A 19,321-nucleotide genomic window follows, 5' to 3' on the forward strand; every position below is an offset into this window, starting at 1 on the left:
GAGGCCCTGCACGTCAGTCACTGCTCACATGGCTTTCGGATTATATCTCAACTTGCCGAACGGCATCTGTAGCCTGGTCCCGGCATGAATAGGTAGCTAGCTGTCCAAGGGCTGAAACACTGACATTCCTATCTTATCCTATGCTCTATTGGTTCAAGCGCCCATCATCTCGAGTCGCTACCACTGACAAAGGCCATGAAGACCTTTGATGAGTGCTACATGCGACTCACTTGGCTAACTCAGATAGATAATGCTATATACTAGACTTGGGATGGCAAACTATCATACGTCTACCCCTTGTATACCCTAGATCTGGTATAGATACACCAGATTATACATATGCCAATCAGCTGTTGAGTGCTGTTGTTTCTTGTGGCAAACGTGTTAATCATTACTCGACAATACGGCACTGATCTCCAGATGCGCGTTTCCCTACCTGTCCAAACCTCGACGTTTTCTGGTACCAAAGGCACGTCCCTTGCCATACCTTAACCTCTAGTCTGCAAGTCTAGCCTGCTCGACCTGTCACATCTTATGGGAGGTATGTATGGAGGTGTGGAGGTATATCTGATGCGCTATAGCCTCTCGGTTCCTGATCAAACTAGCAACTTACATAGAGTCTTGGACAAGGTTGCGTTACTCCACACAATCTATTTACCAACCCTTCATCTCCAGATTCCCCGCCAAAATAGGTTACAAGGCAATATCCTATATAAATCTTCATCGTCTCCCGTGTTGTCGGTCCTGGGTCCAAGACGGCTCCCCACATCCCCCGGATTGCTTATAGTGATTTTGAGTCATTATACATCACCTCACTCAAGCTTAGTTTCACTTCATCACTTCATACCTCATCCTCAGCTGTTAGACTCCAGCAGGAGTACTTGAGCCAAGATGGCACCGAGTATACCGATTCCCACCCAAGGTGGAATGTTTCATACCTGTAAGTTTCCCTCACTTTACCCTCTCGAATTCGACATATTTACAAGTTTCTAACTTGATACTAGTCCAAGGAGTCACTCCTCGGAAGCAGTCCACAGACTCTACGGAGAGTACTAAGACAAACGGCAACGGCACATCTAAGCGCATTACTACACCACATGCATGCGCTGAATGCAAGCGTAGGAAGATGTACGCCTCGTGTAACATGACAGAATAAACGAAGAAGTTGCTAACACTAAGTCCAGTCGATGTGATGGCCAACAGCCATGTGGTCAATGTCTCTCGAGCCGAGCTCCAAAGCGATGTTTCTATGACAAGCACCGCCAAAGAGTGATCCCATCAAGGAAGACGCTTGAAGCATTATCACAGTCTTTAGAGGAATGCCGGTCAATTATCAAGCGGCTTTTCCCAAACCATGAAGTTCAGTCACTTTTACCCTTACCTCGCCAGGAACTGCTTAGTCTCCTTGACCGACCACAAATTGACGCGGCCGTGGGACTTCCATCGCCACCGCTACATACTTCTCCTATGCCTGGAGACATTGGCTCGCCTTCTCTCTCAGGGTCCGACCAGGGCCTTTCCAGCTTAGAACAAATACCATCTCGAGATATCGAATGGGACGAGGAACGCCGAGGACGAGACCCTATACCCGTCGAAGCGGACGATGTTAATGCGCTTTCTCTATCGGTCGACCGTCAAGCATCATATCTGGGCGCCTCATCCATCAAAGCAGCACTCATGGTGATGCTAAAAGTCCAGCCGGGCCTCCGAAGCTCCCTTACACCACCACTCAACAGCGTAGAAATGGCACACAATCTTCCGATCATGAGGCAAAAAGTCACGAATCCTAAAGAGCCTCAACGAGTGCCATGGTCATGGAAAGGCCAAACTTTAATCGACGCCTACTTCAAGCGAGTACACGTATTTGTCCCTATGCTAGATGAGGCTTCATTCCGAGCGGACTACCTCGAAGGACAACGATACGACGCCCCATGGCTCGCAATTCTTAACATGGTTTTTGCTATGGGATGCATTGCCGCTCTCAAATCCGACGACTACAACCATCTAAACTACTACAGCCGGGCCATGGAATACCTCCCCATGGACTCTTTCGGCAGCAGCCACATCGAGACTGTCCAAGCCCTAGCATTAATAGGAGGATACTACCTACACTACATTAACCGACCTAACATGGCAAATGCCGTCGTTGGTGCTGCTATCAGGATGGCGAGCGCTCTCGGACTCCACCGAGAAAGTCTAGCTCACGGCCCTGCTGGTACGAGCAAAGAAATTGCAGCCGCAGAAACAAGAAGACGTACTTGGTGGAGTTTGTTCTGCCTCGATACTTGGGCTACAACTACCATGGGCCGCCCGTCATTCGGCCGATGGGGCCCTGCCATCAACATCCGCCCACCAGAGACTGGCGTCACCTCCGCGCGAGACTCGGCACAGCACGCGGGTATCTTACCTTTGATTGAGAACATCAAGTTCTGTAAAATCGCCACCGCCATCCAGGACATGTTGGCAATTTCCCCCCTGCTACGTGCTGAAGACCGCTGCAACCTCGATGGCCAACTGGTCAACTGGTTCAGTAACTTACCTTGGCTACTACGCACCAGCGACCCCTGCGCCGAACCCCTGTACATCGCCCGCTGCATCATGAAGTGGCGCTACCAGAACCTGCGCATGCTACTGCACCGCCCAGTCCTTCTGAATTTAGCCAGCAGTGGCGCATCACACGCTGCTGAGCATGACATCGCCGCCATCGAGGCATGCCGCGACTTAGCTAAGCAGACCATCGAGGATATCTCCCGCGAATGGTCGCGCAACCAGATGTCCGGCTGGAACGCAGTCTGGTTCTTGTACCAGGCCGCTATGATTCCGCTCGTCTCTATCTTCTGGCAGTGGGACAGCCCCCGCGTGCCTGACTGGCAGAAGCAGATCGAGACCATTTTGGAACTTCTTGAAGCCATGGAAGACTGGTCGCTGGCAGCTCGCCGCTCCCGCGAGGTCGTCTGGCGCATGTACGAGGCATCGCGGCAGTTAGAGCCCGCTATTTTGAGGCAGCAAAGCCCCATCCAGAGGCTACAAGTTGCAACTGACCACGCTGGTATCATGAACCCCATGAGCGACGGCTCGGAAATACACATGTCGCCTATCGGCCTCGAACCCGAGGGCTTCGGTGGCATGATGGGCATGCTAGACCAGCACGGCCTGTGGGACCTGGACGGCATGCTCTGGGGCGCGCCCGACGAGATGGAGTGGACACAGCAACACTTCGGCGGCAACGGCAACATGCACGACGGGACACCGACCGGTGGCTGCGGGCTGATGGGTCAGCTCGGCGCCTACGGCATCGATAATTCGGCATTTTCATTCGTCCACTAATTACCCCTTTGGGTGGTTGGTCAATCATGTTGCGTGTACGAGAGACAAGAGACACATGGCTACGCGGCTATTATTACTACTGATACTATTACGACGATCGGTTGGGGTTGATTTTCTGCACTTCTGGTTGGCTATCCGGACAAAAAACTTTTTCTCTACTCATTTTTCTCTTTCTTTCTATACTTTGTCATTTTTTAGGGGTCCATGATCGTCATTCACCTCGTGCATGTATGTTTCAGCGATGATACCTCTTGACGTTGGATGCGTTCATGGTTGGGTTACAACGAATTCAAAAGGTTAAAAAGGGGGGGGAAGGGAAGGGCACCGGGCCGGCGGGCAACGTGGTTTTCGAAGCAACCCCAAGCTAAATCAGCCCGCTCGAATGGTTTGACGGGAGTCTGGGGATAACTGCTACTGCTACTGTTGCTACTAGTACTGTTACTGTTACGACTACTACGTAATGGGGGAATCAAGGAGACAAAAAAGTTTTTAAATGAGGGATGACCTGTCACGATCTGGAAGAAAACTTGTACGAGACTCGAATACAGACTTACATACATACATACAATACCTACATGCATAATACTATTATTAGGAGAACATTAACTTACTATGCATAACTCGAAGTGATTAAAAAAAAAATAAAGTGCTTTACATTAGCGTCTTCTGGGGAAAAGGAAGATCCCAAATGGGGATTGACATACATCGTCACACACATACGTAGTGGACTTGGCATCTTGACGAAGGCCTCCAAGGAACTGAGATCCGAAGGGAGTGGATACCGTCGACGGAAAGCCGGTAGGTAAAAACAGGAATCTGGGGTAGATGTCGTGAACGCTTACTTACTTAAACCTTATCTGTGCTTGTGCCTGGAGATTGCATGCCTACTTGGCACATCATAGCATGTGGTAGTTCGCCAAGATGGTGGGCTACACGAGGTAGGCATAGCAAGGTAGATGTTAGAGAAGACTACCCCAACGTAATGGTTCTGTTGGCCTGGCCCCTGACTCCCTACCTCCTGATGACTACCTCTATTAGAGTCTTAGCTGGATATTTAAGTCTAACATGAAGAGAAACTTGACGAGCCATTATGATTTTAATGACGCTATAAGAAGTTGAGTTAAGGACAAATGCCTTGGAAGAGATGAAGTACATAATCTAGAGTAGGGAGACTGACACCTCGTAACGTCAGTATGCTTGATGGGTAAGGGGGACTTTCTGTTAGTGTTCACAGCATCTGCATATAACAACCGTCATGACTCCCTGGTATTTTCCTATTCCTGATAATGACAGCACTGGTTATAGCAACAACCAATATCTATGCACTTCCCAGAATAGCTTCTTGCTGGCCCCCAACTCCCTTCAACACCATTCGCTGAATCGCTATTGCGAGACAAAATGTCTTGCATGCACAAGGGTAGTCCTGAAGAATGTTAATAAGCAGTTCAAGATACACGATTGGTCGGTCGGCTTGTTGGCCGTCAGATAGCGGGACTGGGGAAATTTATGCCATCGTGATTGGGCGCCGTCTGGGCAAGGGTTGTAAAATCCCGGTACAATATGGACTTTCGGGCCGCCGTAGACGAACTGGTAATGAGCTCTGTTATAAGGCTGCTAGAGAGGTTACTTCGTACCAAGCCTCTCCCGCCCGGTAACGCTTCCCGAAGTACATGTACTGTGTGTTACGATGTTACCCAAGTACCGCTATGTGCTGCCAGGGGTCCCTTGTCTCTCCCCAGCCATTCCCCATCTGGGGTTTAAGTGTTGCACAGCGGAAATTCCCGTGCGGGGGAGAGGAGAAGGAAATCATTTTTTTTTCTTTTTTTCTATGGTATTTCCGGGGTCAGCGCGATTAGAGGGAGGGGGTTCGAACTGAAAAAAATGACTGCCAGAGTGAAGAAACAAGACTCCATCTCGCTAGAGTCTTCTTTCCTGACGCTCGTGGTCAGAAGACTACTCGCTTGTCAAGGCAAAACAACTTGGCAGCAGTGCCGATGTATGTTAGGTAAGTAGATCTACGATAACCCCTCTCCAAGGACACCCTCGTTGTGTTGGAGAACATCACGATATGTATGTAGGTGATGGAGGGTTGGCAAGAGAGGAGATCACCAGGAGATGAGAGATGCGGGGTAAGGGTCTAGGAGATCGTCGACGAGGATGTCAATCTATGACCCCATTATTCCCTTCTGTTCATCTTCTCCCTCTTTTTCAATATCCTCTATCAATCTACTCCCAGTCTAAGACGTTATCATACGTCAAGGCAGTTGCGACTACTCTATTCCTACCTCCATCAGGATTCCTCGTTCCACAGTTCCTGTCATCGAGTACATCTACCGACTGCTGTGTCGCGCGAGATTGCAGCGGCAGTCGACATGATGCCAAGTTTACAGACCGGCGGGCAGGGTTGAGAGGTCGCAGGTGCCCGTCCGATGAGAGCCTTCGCTGAAGTGCAACTGGGCTTCCAACGGTGCGTCACCATGGCAGGGACCTGCGCTAGATTGAGATTCGAGCTTATCATCTCTCAACTTCCAAGCCTGGGTACCTTAGGTACCTAAGGTAATCTAGCCCGCTCGCGATCGATTCGCCACCGCCGTCACATATTTACCTAAATTACATACGTCTGCATTCTACAACGTGACCTGTCTTCAATCTTATGATGACTTCGGGTCTCGATGGGCCTTGGCATATACCCGGAGCTTAAAAAGGATTTATAGGACACCATGAGAAGACTTCATTGCCATCGCGGTGGCACGAATGAAAGGGCACTTTGGAACCTCATGCGATTGTCAACAGGGGTTATAGCAAGTTGGTGTCGTTAAGGACCAATCGCCACTACACATTCGAACCGTGTTTCGTGTGACTTCAGGGCTGATCGATGGTTGTAATGATGCCTGGTAGCAATTCTTTATCGCATGATGATAATGATATAGCCCCCTCGTCTCTAGTGCATACTTTCTAACCTAGTGAATACATTCGAGAACTATGTACAGAAAGGTCTTGCAGTAAGGTCCTCAGCTAGTCCCCTCTTCTTGTCCACTTTGTCTCTTTCGGGAAGCGCATAGTTTAGAAAGAGACAAGTGAAATAGACTACGTTGGTTTAGTTTAGCTTGACTACCGTAACTGTGCCTCGCCCTCGCAGCAAATATGCCGCCGACTACGTAGCGAAGCTAGATACTAGTCTAGCATACACTGTCTCGTGATTCAATTGAGTAGTACATGGTGTAGCTCGAGGGGCTTTGGACTCCGTATCCTTGCTATGTGTATACATAGGAGGTCTAACCAAATGTAAGTGCAAACATATCATAATCGTCACGATCGTAATAACGAACGGTTAAGCATCCTTCGCGGCCTCACCGAGGATCCGAGGAATCAACTAAGTGGACCGGTGATAGCAGCAGTTGGATGGTTTTCAGGGTTTCGACCTTGGGTCGCCAAGAACCTGGCCCAAAGTCGAGCTACTCGAGCCGTGTTTTACTGCAACGTCGAGTTACAGCGTCGAGGATAAAAGCGAAACCCTGATTTCTCTTACTTGTACGGATTACAAGCTTTCTTGATGTCTATGTAAAGAAGTCTGGGGTCCCTGCTTGTGCGCTGCGATGAATGTCACAGCTGGATAACCTGTTTTCTAGAAAAAAAACTCTTTTGTTCTTGCTATAGTAGCATTCCAGACCGTCTCTATGTACGAACACGTCGTTCCCAACTGTTTTTGTCGCTGCACAACTAAAGAAACTTTTAGTCAATTGCTAGTGATTCATGGGTCTAGGTTAGATGTTCGAGATTTGGAGTTAAGAAACCGGGGTTAAGAGTTCTCCAACGTTGAAGCTTTTGATTCTTGCGGTCTGTCTGGATCTTCGGAAAATCATCCCCTTCGCTGGGACTGCGATCCATGCCGGCGTTCCCTCACGTACTTCATAGGTGTGTGTCTCTCGGCCTAGGAGGTAACATGACGATAAGTCGGGTGACGATCATGATCTCAGAAGATCTCGAATTGATACGATAAGCTCCCACTGACGTTGACAATTTCGGTAAAAAGCTTTTCTGTAAATTTCTCCGGTGTGTGTCTGAGTGAAACCGTTCCATTCTGGCTTGATGATAGAATTTTCCGCCAACGGCCTCAAGCAATGAACAGTCGTCTCGAAGCAAGCACTTCCAACTACATGCCAAGAATCCTAGTTGTGTAGCATACGATCTACTCAGTGGTCGTTTTCCGTGTTACCACGGCTTGCTCCTGCAGGTGGTTGATATGTAGTAGGGCTTGACAACTTGTAAGTCTTCCCCAAATGTCTTGGCAGCATCCTTATATGTATACCATCAATGTCAAGCTAACTCAATCAGCTCAACGTTGTATCTCTCGGACTCCATCGGCATTCACGCATCCACTGCCGCCGGCTGGTAGGCTAGACTGCCACATCGCCTACTGCAAGTCCGGCGTACCTGCGTCGCCGATCCCGGACCGTCAGACCTTAGCGATGCCGCCTATAGGAAGGAATACTTAGGGAGCATTGCTGGTCTCCCCACATCGGCCGTGCATTAGGCCGTTTATAATAGGACGCAAGCTGCATAGGTGATGGCCCGTTAGTGTGGTTCCCTCTCCAGGGACGGCCGCGTTGCCCGCTTTGGGAAACCTGCCCCGGGCGGGATATCGGGATCGTGAACTCTTTGCCGTGCTGGCTGATCGGACTGAGCTCGCTAGGTACCGGCGGCGATCAGGTCCCACGTTTCCGCCGGCTTTCTAAAATTAAGAAGGCAACGTCACCGGCTCGCGAGACCCGGTGATCTGGTCCTAGACTATTAATGGTTTCAGGGGTTGCCTTCTGCATGTTGCCATCTGTGTGGACTAGATGATTATCAGATGTTCCCGCCTGTTTAGCGTTTAACTAGGTAATTTATAGTACACGTGGTTTTTATTTGCGTGGTGACGAGGGTGGGTTGAGGAGTCAGTGTTACCTGGAAACTGGAGTTGTCTCTTCAGGATGCAGCGTACTCTTAGAGCATCCAAAGCTTGGACTAGCTAACAGTGTATCGAATTGTCTACACGCCCCTAGATTTTTGGCATATTGATAAAATTTACTGTCTTTCCGGAGTGTTTACCTAATCAAAGTATAGAGTTAGATTCGACTAGTAAAGAGTTGCAATACGTCTTTGTAGCCCCATATATTATGTACTCAAAGTTATAGAAAATATTCAATCTAAATTTTTCTAACAATGATACCGGCTCGCCGTTTGATTCACTTACTTGAACTAGATTAAGATTTAATAAATTTATCTATCTGACGTTTATACAGAGCCTCTGCATAATATATTATGGATGGGAACTATAAAAGATACCAAAATGTAAATCAAATATTAGGCGTGATATTTTGATTGTCTATTATCTCGGGGTAATTGGGTGATTCATGATTCTCGGGTCGATAAGCAGTAGTATGACTTGCGTAGATTGTTTCACTTTCCAAAAACCACAAAGAATCCTAAGCAACCAGTGATTTGCTGACGAAATTTCTTTGAGAAATCATCATTCAATACAACTAGGGTCTAATGAGCTTCATAATATTACTAAAATAGAAGTTATTAATTTGACATGATGGATACATCGGAACTAGTTCATAACCCTGATTAGTTTACCATGTCGTGACTGCTACCTCTTGTCGTCGAGTATCATCCATATAAGTTAACTTCCAAGCAGTTCGGAACTGGTCCCGTTGGGTGCAGTCAACATGGCTCTAACTCACGATGTCATGGAACTACCTCCTAGGTATGCTGCTATTATATCTTGTGCGTATTTATGGACACTTTCCTAGTAGCAAAATTATTATTTAAGCTCTACGAAAACTGCCATATTGTACACTAAATCCTTTCACCTTCATCAAATTAGCCGCATCGCAGCTCTTCACAAATCCAAAACAAAATTCCATATCGTCGCCCAAAAAATGAGCTCCTACTTCATCGTCAGGGATTTGATAGGTCCTCCGCGTCATGGTGTCAAAAACGCCCTTTACAAGCCCTATAGACATAGGCTCAAGGCAATGGCTAAAGACTCCTTCTGCATTCTACATTACAATCCAGTTCTGAAGGTTATATACGACGAGGATGAAGAGGATGGTACACCTTGTCTTCTTATGATCTTCAAAAACGAGTTTGCCTTATCTCTTGATGAGGAATTATCGTTCCTAAAATCGCGAATCAGAAGGAGCCGGCATCTTGGTTACTTCCGCATTGATGCGATAGCGCCTCCGAGAAGAAACCTAAGGGGAATCTTTGTGGAGCGTGATATCCGATATCAAGGCACGCCACCGGAAACTTTGGGTCGGTCGGAAGAAGAGTCAGATTAGAAGGCATAAATTGTTAGTGGATTGGGGAGAGAAAAAAGGGTTGGGTTGCGAACGTTATGAGAACGGTAGTTTATGGGATTATTTGCTTTGATATTCGGCACGATGCTTTAGCAAGAACTACAGTAGACCACATGTGGTACGACCTAGCTCAGTATTAATATTCAGTCCTTGATCAGACACTCTCGATTTATAAATTTTGAGGTTCCCCTTTATCAGATTCCTAGACCACCAAAATCCCCACAACACAAAGCTTCCAGCTCAAAGGCGCTGTAGGTATTCTTAAGTGTTTCTCATATACTCATACATACCTCGTCATATGAGAGGTAATTTGTTTAGATGTGCTTTGGTTAGCCCTATTTGATTACTAGTACACTTAAGCCGTGATATATGTCTGGTTGAAATGAGGTATTTGTATGAGCAGACGTAAAGTCTTTGCCTTTCTCCTTTTCGTTCCCTCTTGACAGGTACACTATATATAATTGACAATCTCCTTAATTTGCTTTAGTTCCGTCGCTTATGCTTTGAATCGCATTTGCCAAGTGCGTGGATAAGTGAATTCTGGCAAGACTTTATCCAGCTGTCAATGATTTCCTTGGGTTGGATTGGGTCAATTTCACTTTGTCATAATGGTGCCTGACATACCTATGATTCAGATCCAGTTTTACATACAAACTCCTGAAAAGCTGCATGATCTGTCTTACTACTCTCTCCGACAGGAGATGAATGGGGCGCTTCGTGATTCTCATTTAGCATGCGTCACGAGATATGCCCCTCGTCGGTTTAAAGAAGTTTGTTACTTATTGACAATATTCAAGGTTTGTTTCCTTTCGCGAGGCTTATTTTGGGGGCGGTAAACTATTTAATTTAATGCTGAACCTGTATATGTCCGTTGTCATATTAACTGCACCACCCTCACTCTATGGTACCACGCCAAGCCCAAAATAGCACCCCCCGCCGCAATGCCTTTCGCGCTGAAGAATATCTTTTACACACCGCAGAGGCTCAAAGCTGAACAGCATGTCAAGCGTGGCTTCGGTTTGCACTCGAGCCTTGTAAAGGAAGTGACGTATGACGAGGACAAAGACGACAAGACGCCTTGTCTTCTCATAGTATTCTGGTCCTCTCGAGCCCTTTCTCTATTTGGAGAATTGGAGCAGGCAAAGCACAACATCGAAAAGGACTTTTGGGGTGGACTTGACCATTTCCGTATCGATAGTAAGCAACACTTTTGACTCCTATATCCTACTCGAGGCGCCCTAATTAAATTTTGTTTCTTTTGCTGGATTCATTATAGAGTTATAGGAGAGGTGTGATCACTAACTTCGGATATTATAGTTGTAGCGCATAGCAATATGGATTCGCGGACGTGCCTAGTGAGGCGTAGCAGCAAGTATCGCAAGCCTCATCAGAAACCTTAACGAAGGAATATGGCCGCGAGGTGGAAGGGTGGACGAGTCAGGGGAAAGGAGGAGGGGAATCGACTGGGTAAATCTAGCACCGCTAATTAGAACACTCAGATTTATTGTTCTATAGGGCTACAGTACCTAGGTAACCTTAGGTACCTTACCTAATGAGTTTATGAATACCTATACATAATTCATCCAAATAGTGTATTATTACTCATCACCTACCTAAGGAGGCACATGCGCGTATCGTACCTCTATGGGCGCAGCTTCTCTTCTAGATGTATATAAAGGGAAAGTGCATCGGTATGTGTAAGGAAGGAATAAGAAACTTTATAATGCATTTCGGTCTCATCTTCAAATTTTACCCGCTCCATATCATTCCTTTCCAATTCAACATTTCTCCCCCAGAGAGAAAGTGACTTTATTAATGAATTATGGTCCTAAAACAAATCAGAGCAGGAAACCTTTATACGATGGAGCATATGCTGCGCTGCAATAATCTCAAATGCCGAAAAGAACTTGGCGATCGAGCATTAGTGACTACATGTAGTCATATTTTCTGTACCGACTGCGCTGCTCGCCTTGGTTTGACGGCACAGAGACACGAGAATCGCAACTCGTGTCCTGCTTGCAATACCCCTTTAACTAATCCCGACGATGCTGTCGTTTCAAATCTCAATCCCAGCGAAGATTATAAAACGAGTGTTCTCAGCGGCCTCAGTCCCTATATTATTATCGAGTGCGCAAGTCGGGCCCTTAGCTTCTGGGCCTACCAAGCCACCCAGGAAGTGTTAGTACTGACCCGCCTCCTATTGTCCTAAAGTTACCTACATAGGTAACTTCTAATCTAAACTTATAGCTTCTATCACGAGAAACTCGGCTCTGCACTTACTGAAAAATACTCAAACCTCAGCGTCCAGCTTGACAAAGTTATCAATAGTGCAAACTTAGAAATCTCACGCCTGGAAGGAAAGCTTTCAGGGGAGTTGCTCTTATATTCTAATTACATTCACTATTACTGACCTCTTATAGGCATGGGAACAGAGCATGAGAATCTACGTAGAAAGAATGACGAACTAGCCCACGCATACAAGGAGAAGAACCGAAAGCTTCTTCAGATCCAAGAGTTGTATGATAAACTCAAACAAAGAGCCATGTTAGGCCAGATGCAAGATGCTGCTGAAGATGCAGTTGATTCTGCACTCCACGGACAATCATTAGATAGAGCCCAATTTGAGAGTGTTGGCCAAAATCCTGCCGACTATCAAGACCACGGAACGCCTTATGCGCACCATCGCCCAGCACTCCACGAGCAGCAAAGAATGCCAGCCGGATACCACCATCAGGCCATGCGGCAGGACCATAACAATCCTTGGGCAAGGACTACGGGGGTTCAATGTAATAAAGCAAGAGAAGATTCAGGCACAATGGGCGCGATGGCTAACATTATATAGCAAATGTCCCTATCACACCTTCGACCCATCGCCAGCGTCTTGGCGAAACAACTGGTGTTGGTCTGTCGACCATTCCCGGTCTCGTTTCAGGAACTCCTCAAGTACATCGGGCTAATATTAACATACGAGCATCACAAGCTGATATGCCGTCAACGAATCTTCAAACAAATGCAAGATTTCCTGCTGTTGGACTGAGCTCTGGTCTGAAAGTCAGCCACAATGGAGGTGACTCTACCGGATTTTCCGCATCATTAGCAAGACCACGAGGTAAGTTCTCTTATTACAACAGCCCTGTTCTAAGATAAAATCGCACTAACTTACCAGCAGCAGTAGCCCAGAGACGAACGCCGATTTCTTCGACGTTCCATCGAACACAGGCAGGCGGGCAGCAGGAAAATATTCTCCCCGGAATTCGAAATAATTTCACAAATCTCTAAGCTACTTTATCCGCCAAGACTCACAATAAGAATTATCTGTGAATGATAGAGAAAGGATAATATGTCGACTCAAAGGCAGAGCTCTAAGGGTAGAATTGGAACGGGACGTTAATACATCGAACAATCCGTTGTAGCTAGAGGAACATAGAATGATTTGCCCTTGTTCCTTTGTTGCGAAAGCCTGTTAACCTTTCAAATTCACATCGCAGAACAAGAATATTGTTAAAGCACAATACAATTGCGCTTATTAATATATAGTTCTTAAAGGACGTTTCATTATCCCTTCTATACTAGTTATTTCCGCCACCCCTGAACACTTCAAAGAAGATTTTACTCAAAACAGGTCGATATCTACTCATACAGAATCATTATTCCTCATCAAACTTCATCTTCCATACAGAATCATTATTCCTCATCAAACTTCATATTCCAAATCACATACCTCAGCAACTAAATATAACATCAACCATGGCGTCCAGATACTCCCAGCATCAGCATCACGATAGATCAAACAGACTTTACGGATCGAACCCTGATCTATCATCTTCGAATGAGTCTACGCAGGCGTACGACTCGCGCGGCGATCGAAGGAGTATCAAATCGTCTCAGTCGATTCAGTACCAACAGATGGATCGAATGCTACCACGTGGGCCTCAAGTTGAGGACAAGGACGTTAAAGTGACGAAGGCTTTCAGCCGTTGGCTAGGAAAGCATAAGCCCAAGAATGCTGCAAGCACTGAGAGGCTCCGTATAAGCGAGCCCCAAGCTGTATCAGTACCGCAAGCTCCGTTGCGCCCTAACCGTTCGATTAATGAGCAAAAGCTGCTGCCACTAAGTGGATCTCGGATATTACCCGAGCTGGAATCATCAAGGCCGCCTCTAAAGAATCCCAGTATTCAAAAGAAAAATCTCGGTAAATTTCAAGATGCACTGGGCTCCTACCCAGTCGGCGCTTGGCTCGATGATTCGTCGAAGACGCACCCCCCTAGACAAATATTGTTAAGGTCTTCGGCCGAGGATAGTGACGAAGAGGTTCCACGAGTTGTTAAATCTAGACGGTCCTCTCGTATTTCCTCAAGCTTGAATTCCCCCGAGCCTGAGCCGACACGTGACATCCAGCCCAGTCTGCCGGCGGATGTCAGAGCTGACCGACGGAAAGGGCGGATATTCTTAAATGGCGATCCTTCTAGAAGTCTTTATGAATTCCCCGACCCGGAAGTTTGGAGTAACGAAGATGGTGATGAAAGCGAAGATGACGACCAATTCTGGGATGACGCTGGTTTTGATGATTCTAACTTTGACGAGGCCGTTTTTGAAAGTATGGGTGAGCAATATCTCACTAACAGTTCCGTCCCAGAGATCGTAGTTTCCAGTCCGAGTGACGAAGAAAGCGAGTCGAAGAGACGTATGAATTCTGAGGACCTGCTGAAACCCGACGACGTCTATAAGGTTCTTTTGAAGCAGCAGACTAAAGAAACACGCTTCTTGAGTGAAACCCAACGTTATCTATTACCTCTGGCTTGGTTAGTGGCAGAGGCAGAAGGAATAGATGTAAATGACTTGCCCGGTCTGGAGATAGCTTTGAAGTCTATCATTGCGGACCGTCAGAAGCTCATTGACCTCTTTCCCCTGGCAAAGATATTGTCCAAGGATCAAAAGGTTGATGTTAATGACTTCAAATCATTCCCTCGGATGTTGAAAAATATCATAGCGGACCGCGATAATGCTAAAATGTTAGCCGAGTACCACAGAGTGGCAAGAAGAAAGCTCGAATCAAGAGTCGCTCAGTTAGAGATGGAGAGAAATGGCGAAAGCCCGGATGATGAAGAGTATATCCGGTACTGAAAATATTCCTTAGCCACCACCCAAGGTAATTATGGAAGATGAGTATTCTTAAGGTCTTAAAACATACTGTTACCTAATAATTCTAAAAAGCAGTGGGCTGGGACCATTTGCGACTGATAGAGGTATAATTTGGAACACTTCTCTGGCCGTAAGTACTCATTACCTAACCTAAACCCCCTCTACCAATCCCCCAGGTTTATATCACACCCCTATTTTCCATTCTCACATATTCACATGGTTTTGATAATCATTCAACTTCCTTTACCACTTTAATATCGGGAGTAGTTAAGAATCACCCACGTGCAGGACACTGTACATCGACAACGATGCCATAGCCTCTAATTAATACGAGGCTACCCGGCACCACATATCAATTGGCGTCTTATCACGGATATACTGTATAAGCACGCACTTAAAAAATTTCATTTATAACAACCAGCGGGGTATACGAGACCTAGCAAGTTGCCATCACTTCGTCAACGACATCATTTTCTCATCTCTTCCTCGTCCTGCGCGGGAGGTAAGAGATACGAAAGCCATTGATTTTAGCACGTTATTTTTTTCGGGCAGAGACGCCCAGGTACGAATCTCATAATGCAGAAAACCCATCCTCCTGGTCTGGCCAGACGGGTGGACAGGTGGACGATACGCTCGTTACTTTCCATATGTACCTTGGTATCTCCACTCATTTACAAAATTGTTTAATTAATTACTATTAGAATTGTTTAGCATAGGTACGCATCTCGTCACTTATCTCTTTAGTTAGCTAAATTGGTGTGTACATGGTTAATAAAAAATAAAAATAAAAGGAAAATACTTTTATCTTCATACCGTTGAACTACTCTCTATCTGGTTGTGATTGTGTCTTACATACATGTTACCCATCACTAATGAAAACTACTGTTAGGTTAGGTCTTATGTAAATTCAGAAATATCTAATGTTATATGATAATTGTAGCTAATCTCGGGATACTCCTTAAGGGTAGCCTTCCAAGTCTATGTGAGTGTTGACTTGATAGGTATTTATCATTATCAACGATTTGAATATTTCCTGTAGCTGTATATGAACCCCTGGAATACAGTATCCAATCTAGCTCCATGGATAAAACTCATTGGGCGAGACAATGATAGACCGCTTTTCACCACCTCGCCATCTTAGGCACGGTATGTGCTCGCTTTCCCGTTTTTGATTCGTCACCTTAATTCCTAGTTCCGAATTGAGGAGCTTCATCGCGCTGTGAAGCTCCGGGCTGGGATTCCAAATATCCACTTCTGGAAGCTCCCACTTGGCAGCCTCTTCGATGGCGTCGAGTAGGAGCCGGGCGATTGCCCGTGTCGAAGTTGCTTCGTCTTGGCCACGGGGCGGTTTGACGCGCTGGATTGTGATCTTTCGATGATGGAGATCGGAGTACCAGTATACCCACGAGTCTGCGCTCTTGCAGATACTGCCTTTTACTTCTGGGGTCTTGCCGTTTAACTGGTTGTTCGTATATGCTATTCGAGCTTGTAACCAGGTGATCATGTTCGTAGTAGGTAGGATGGTCACGAGCACACTGTCTTTTGGGAAATCGTATTTCTGGAAGTCATCTTCCAGACTTTCCACATCCCGCTCGCAGAGATGGGGAATGTCATCTGTAGTTAATGGGCGCGTCTCTGGAAACTGGACTTGTCCCGGACGTGGAACGGATAGGGGAACTGTCAGAATAGATTCGAAAGAATCTAGAATATCCCAACCTTTGCTAACGTAGAACTAAGGGGTCCGCATCAGCATGTTGAACTGCGACGTAGCGGTTAACATGACCTACATCTCCCACATCCGAGTATAGTATACTAGCCGTCGCATTTCCCGGCCCATCTAACCATTCAGCAACGCCTTTCAGTAAGACAGAGGCGAGACCGCGTCCCCTGTAAGTCGAATCGGTAACGACGCTACAGATGCAGTAGCCCTGTTCCTGGCGTGCCACCGCTTCCCCGCGCGTGGCGGAATCGTTCCGGACTAGTAGATCCCTGTGCATCGTCTTGCACATGGCCAACACTTGTTCGGGGTTATCGGCCAATGTGAGACACCACCACCGCCAGCCGGTGCCTCGCGCAAGAGGTTGACTTGCGAGATATTCCTCTCGCTCTAGATAACCTTCCGGCGTAAGTGACTTCCCGAAGGCCGTAGAAGCGAGTTTGGCGGACCGGACTCGCTCCACGGGTGTCGTCGCCTCGGAGAAGATTACTTTAAGCGTACCGCGGGCATTTTCGATGGTAATTGGTTGTTGTATCTCTGCCATTGCTGTAATGTTTATTTTACTTCTTGCTATAAGGCTAGGTACCTACCTACCTATGTAATTAAATTATGAGGGTCGATTGCTTCTCTTAACGAAACCGGAAGGCCGTTGTGGATAATATGTAGCGGCCGGTATAAGTGTCTCCGCATCTGGTCCGAGATTCGTTTATAAATCGGACCGGTCATCCACTCTTCGCTTAGTTGCGGATCATTTGTTGGCGACCCTCGCCTCCTTGCTGGTTCCCCTCAAGATGTCGTCTTTTATATATCCGATTTTCTTTGCGATTCGCAGCGCGCATTGCGCTCGTCTGCAATGGTTCCCTGCTGTACTCCTTTAATCTTTCCTAGTTTATCACACTAAGTCTCATCGGGTGGATTAAAGGCTTCGTATTCGTACAGGCAGCGCTAAGATATAGGATCATGAACAAATAATGTTTTAAAAGATCTTAGCTCTCCGCGGGGTAGTATTCCTATCTGCTCAGCCAATGTAGGTACGATCGTGAGAAGAAAGGACGGCGAAATGGACGCCACAGGAAAGCAGACACTGTATATCGCCATCGCGACGCTTCTCGTGATTGGCATCGCTTGGGTATGGAAGCTCAACAGCGCGTTGAAACAGACACCACCGGAAGTATTGGCTGTCTCCCCATACCGCTGGACAGAGCAAGAGATTAAAGATACCTACCGACGCATTGAGGCCAACCCAATCGACTGGGTTAAACAACTCCCGCCGCAGCTGAACCGCCGTTACATTGTCACAGGCGGTTGCGGCGGAGTCGGCGGTCAGATCGTCATACACCTACTTGCCCGCGGCCAGTCTCCGGAGAGCATCCGAATCATCGATTTTCAAAAGCCGGTCCGACCTGATATGACAACGGGCCCTGCCGCTCTGGTTGATTTCGCACAGGCTGACATCACATCGCCACCGGCAACGTCCGCGGCATTTAATAAGCCATGGCCCAAGAGTGTTGCCCATCTTCCACTTACTATCTTCCACACGGCTGCTATCATCCAAGCGTCAGAGCGATCCCTGAAAACTTATGAGCGCGTAAAGCGCGTCAATGTCGACGGTGTGCAAAATGTCTTAGACGCGTCGAAGCAAGCCGGCGCTGACGTCTTCGTATCCACGTCATCCGCCTCGGTCGCCTACATGCCCGTGAAGTATTGGCGCAATCCGTTTCGGCGCTGGCCTGAGAACTATTGGCAAGTACTCGACGACTCTGATTTTGACCGACCGTTGCGACCGCACGCGCAATTCTTCAGCAACTACGCGCACGCAAAGGCGACCGCCGAACGCCTTATCTCCGAGGCCAATAACTCCGGTTTCCGCACGGGGCTCGTGCGCCCCGCGAACGGCATCTATGGTAGCAGCCACGGCGACCAGATCATTGGGCTTTGTTTGAGGACTGGTACGTTCCCGAGTTGGACGAGGAATATCATCCAGAACTTCGTGCACGCCGGAAATGTGTCGTTGGCGCACTTGCTTTTCGAGGCGGCGCTATTGAGAGATGAGAAGATAATGCCTAAGTGTGCCGGCCGCGCGTTTACCGTTACGGACGCTGGACCGCCGCCCATGTACGACGATGTCTACAGGTTATTACGAATCACGGCCACGCTCAACACAGCGCCTATCAAGGTCGTGTACTTGCAGCCTGGGGTTATGCTATTTCTCGCACATATCATTGAGTGGTTTGACCTAGCAAGTCGAACGCCGGTACTCGGATGGATAGTACCGCGGCCTAAGGGCGAACTGGCAAAATTACAGCCGGCCATTTTCACGGCCTGCTCGCATCTCTTGGCATCAAACGAAGGTGCGGGACGAAGCGTCGACGAGGGTGGCATCGGATACCGACCTGTTCATAACACAATAGAAGGAGTTTGTCAACAAGTTTTAGAGTGGAATATTGGGCATCAGGATTCAGCGAAACAATGACCCCAAAGCGGCGCAGAGACTCTTGTAAAAGAGATTAAAAACGTAGGCGTTATGCCTACTGCTATGGGTGCTTGAGCGTAAAGCTATGTTATTCTACCATCTACAAAGCGTTGTTTCATGATTGTCTACCTAATGTATCTTCTATAACTAGGACATTAAAACTCCTTCATTCCCAAATGCTCCATACAGAAGGGCTCATTCGAACATACGGATACTACCGATCTAGTAACTAAGCACTATTGATGATAGTACATCGTTCTATTGAAACTACATTATAGTCGTTTTCGAACAACTTGCATGTTTTCTAACCAGTCG

The 19,321-nt window shown here is 47.1% G+C and overlaps 6 protein-coding genes across 6 annotated transcripts; 5 read left to right on the forward strand and 1 right to left on the reverse strand.

Moving 5' to 3' along the window:
* The first annotated feature begins 688 nt into the window (after positions 1-688).
* Positions 689-3,466, forward strand: F4817DRAFT_220435 (fungal-specific transcription factor domain-containing protein). Its single transcript, XM_049298809.1, has 3 exons — positions 689-940; positions 1,005-1,128; positions 1,185-3,466. The coding sequence occupies exons 1-3, from the start codon at positions 892-894 to the stop codon at positions 3,325-3,327; spliced, it is 2,316 nt and encodes a 771-aa protein (XP_049156129.1). The 5' UTR covers positions 689-891; the 3' UTR covers positions 3,328-3,466.
* A 5,788-nt stretch (positions 3,467-9,254) lies between these two features.
* Positions 9,255-9,656, forward strand: F4817DRAFT_318870 (uncharacterized protein; the record flags this gene model as incomplete). The annotated part of the gene is made up of 1 exon (XM_049300983.1): positions 9,255-9,656. The coding sequence occupies one exon, from the start codon at positions 9,255-9,257 to the stop codon at positions 9,654-9,656; it is 402 nt and encodes a 133-aa protein (XP_049156130.1).
* Positions 9,657-11,535: 1,879 nt separating this feature from the next.
* On the forward strand, positions 11,536-12,953 carry F4817DRAFT_318872 (uncharacterized protein; the record flags this gene model as incomplete). The annotated part of the gene is made up of 5 exons (XM_049300984.1): positions 11,536-11,852; positions 11,922-12,001; positions 12,095-12,460; positions 12,517-12,783; positions 12,844-12,953. 5 exons carry the CDS (start codon positions 11,536-11,538, stop codon positions 12,951-12,953), a joined length of 1,140 nt encoding a protein of 379 aa, XP_049156131.1.
* A 459-nt stretch (positions 12,954-13,412) lies between these two features.
* On the forward strand, positions 13,413-14,798 carry F4817DRAFT_367678 (uncharacterized protein; the record flags this gene model as incomplete). The annotated part of the gene is made up of 1 exon (XM_049307158.1): positions 13,413-14,798. Exon 1 carries the CDS (start codon positions 13,422-13,424, stop codon positions 14,796-14,798), a length of 1,377 nt encoding a protein of 458 aa, XP_049156132.1. The 5' UTR covers positions 13,413-13,421.
* A 1,006-nt stretch (positions 14,799-15,804) lies between these two features.
* Positions 15,805-17,335, reverse strand: F4817DRAFT_220488 (uncharacterized protein). Its single transcript, XM_049298811.1, has 2 exons — positions 16,604-17,335; positions 15,805-16,548 (listed from the first exon to the last, which is right to left on the reverse strand). Exons 1-2 carry the CDS (start codon positions 17,075-17,077, stop codon positions 15,889-15,891), a joined length of 1,134 nt encoding a protein of 377 aa, XP_049156133.1. The 5' UTR covers positions 17,078-17,335; the 3' UTR covers positions 15,805-15,888.
* F4817DRAFT_220507 (NAD(P)-binding protein) lies at positions 17,236-19,321 on the forward strand. The gene has a single exon (XM_049298812.1). It carries the CDS (start codon positions 17,594-17,596, stop codon positions 19,004-19,006), a length of 1,413 nt encoding a protein of 470 aa, XP_049156134.1. The 5' UTR covers positions 17,236-17,593; the 3' UTR covers positions 19,007-19,321.

Source organism: Daldinia loculata, assembly GCF_022478755.1.
Source record: "Daldinia loculata strain CBS 113971 unplaced genomic scaffold F4817scaffold_51, whole genome shotgun sequence".
Taxonomy (NCBI): Eukaryota; Fungi; Ascomycota; class Sordariomycetes; order Xylariales; family Hypoxylaceae; genus Daldinia; species Daldinia loculata.

Bases quoted from the DNA above. Each gene is read 5' to 3' on its own strand.
- F4817DRAFT_220507 (XM_049298812.1), top strand. From the start codon at position 17,594: ATGGACGCCACAGGAAAGCAGACACTGTATATCGCCATCGCGACGCTT.
- F4817DRAFT_220435 (XM_049298809.1), top strand. From the start codon at position 892: ATGGCACCGAGTATACCGATTCCCACCCAAGGTGGAATGTTTCATACC. The intron at 941-1,004 runs GTAAGTTTCCCT...ACTTGATACTAG, and splicing joins AGGTGGAATGTTTCATACCT to TCCAAGGAGTCACTCCTCGG. The intron at 1,129-1,184 runs GTACGCCTCGTG...CACTAAGTCCAG, and splicing joins GAATGCAAGCGTAGGAAGAT to TCGATGTGATGGCCAACAGC.
- F4817DRAFT_220488 (XM_049298811.1), bottom strand. From the start codon at position 17,077: ATGGCAGAGATACAACAACCAATTACCATCGAAAATGCCCGCGGTACG. The intron at 16,549-16,603 runs GTAGGTCATGTT...CGGACCCCTTAG, and splicing joins TATACTCGGATGTGGGAGAT to TTCTACGTTAGCAAAGGTTG.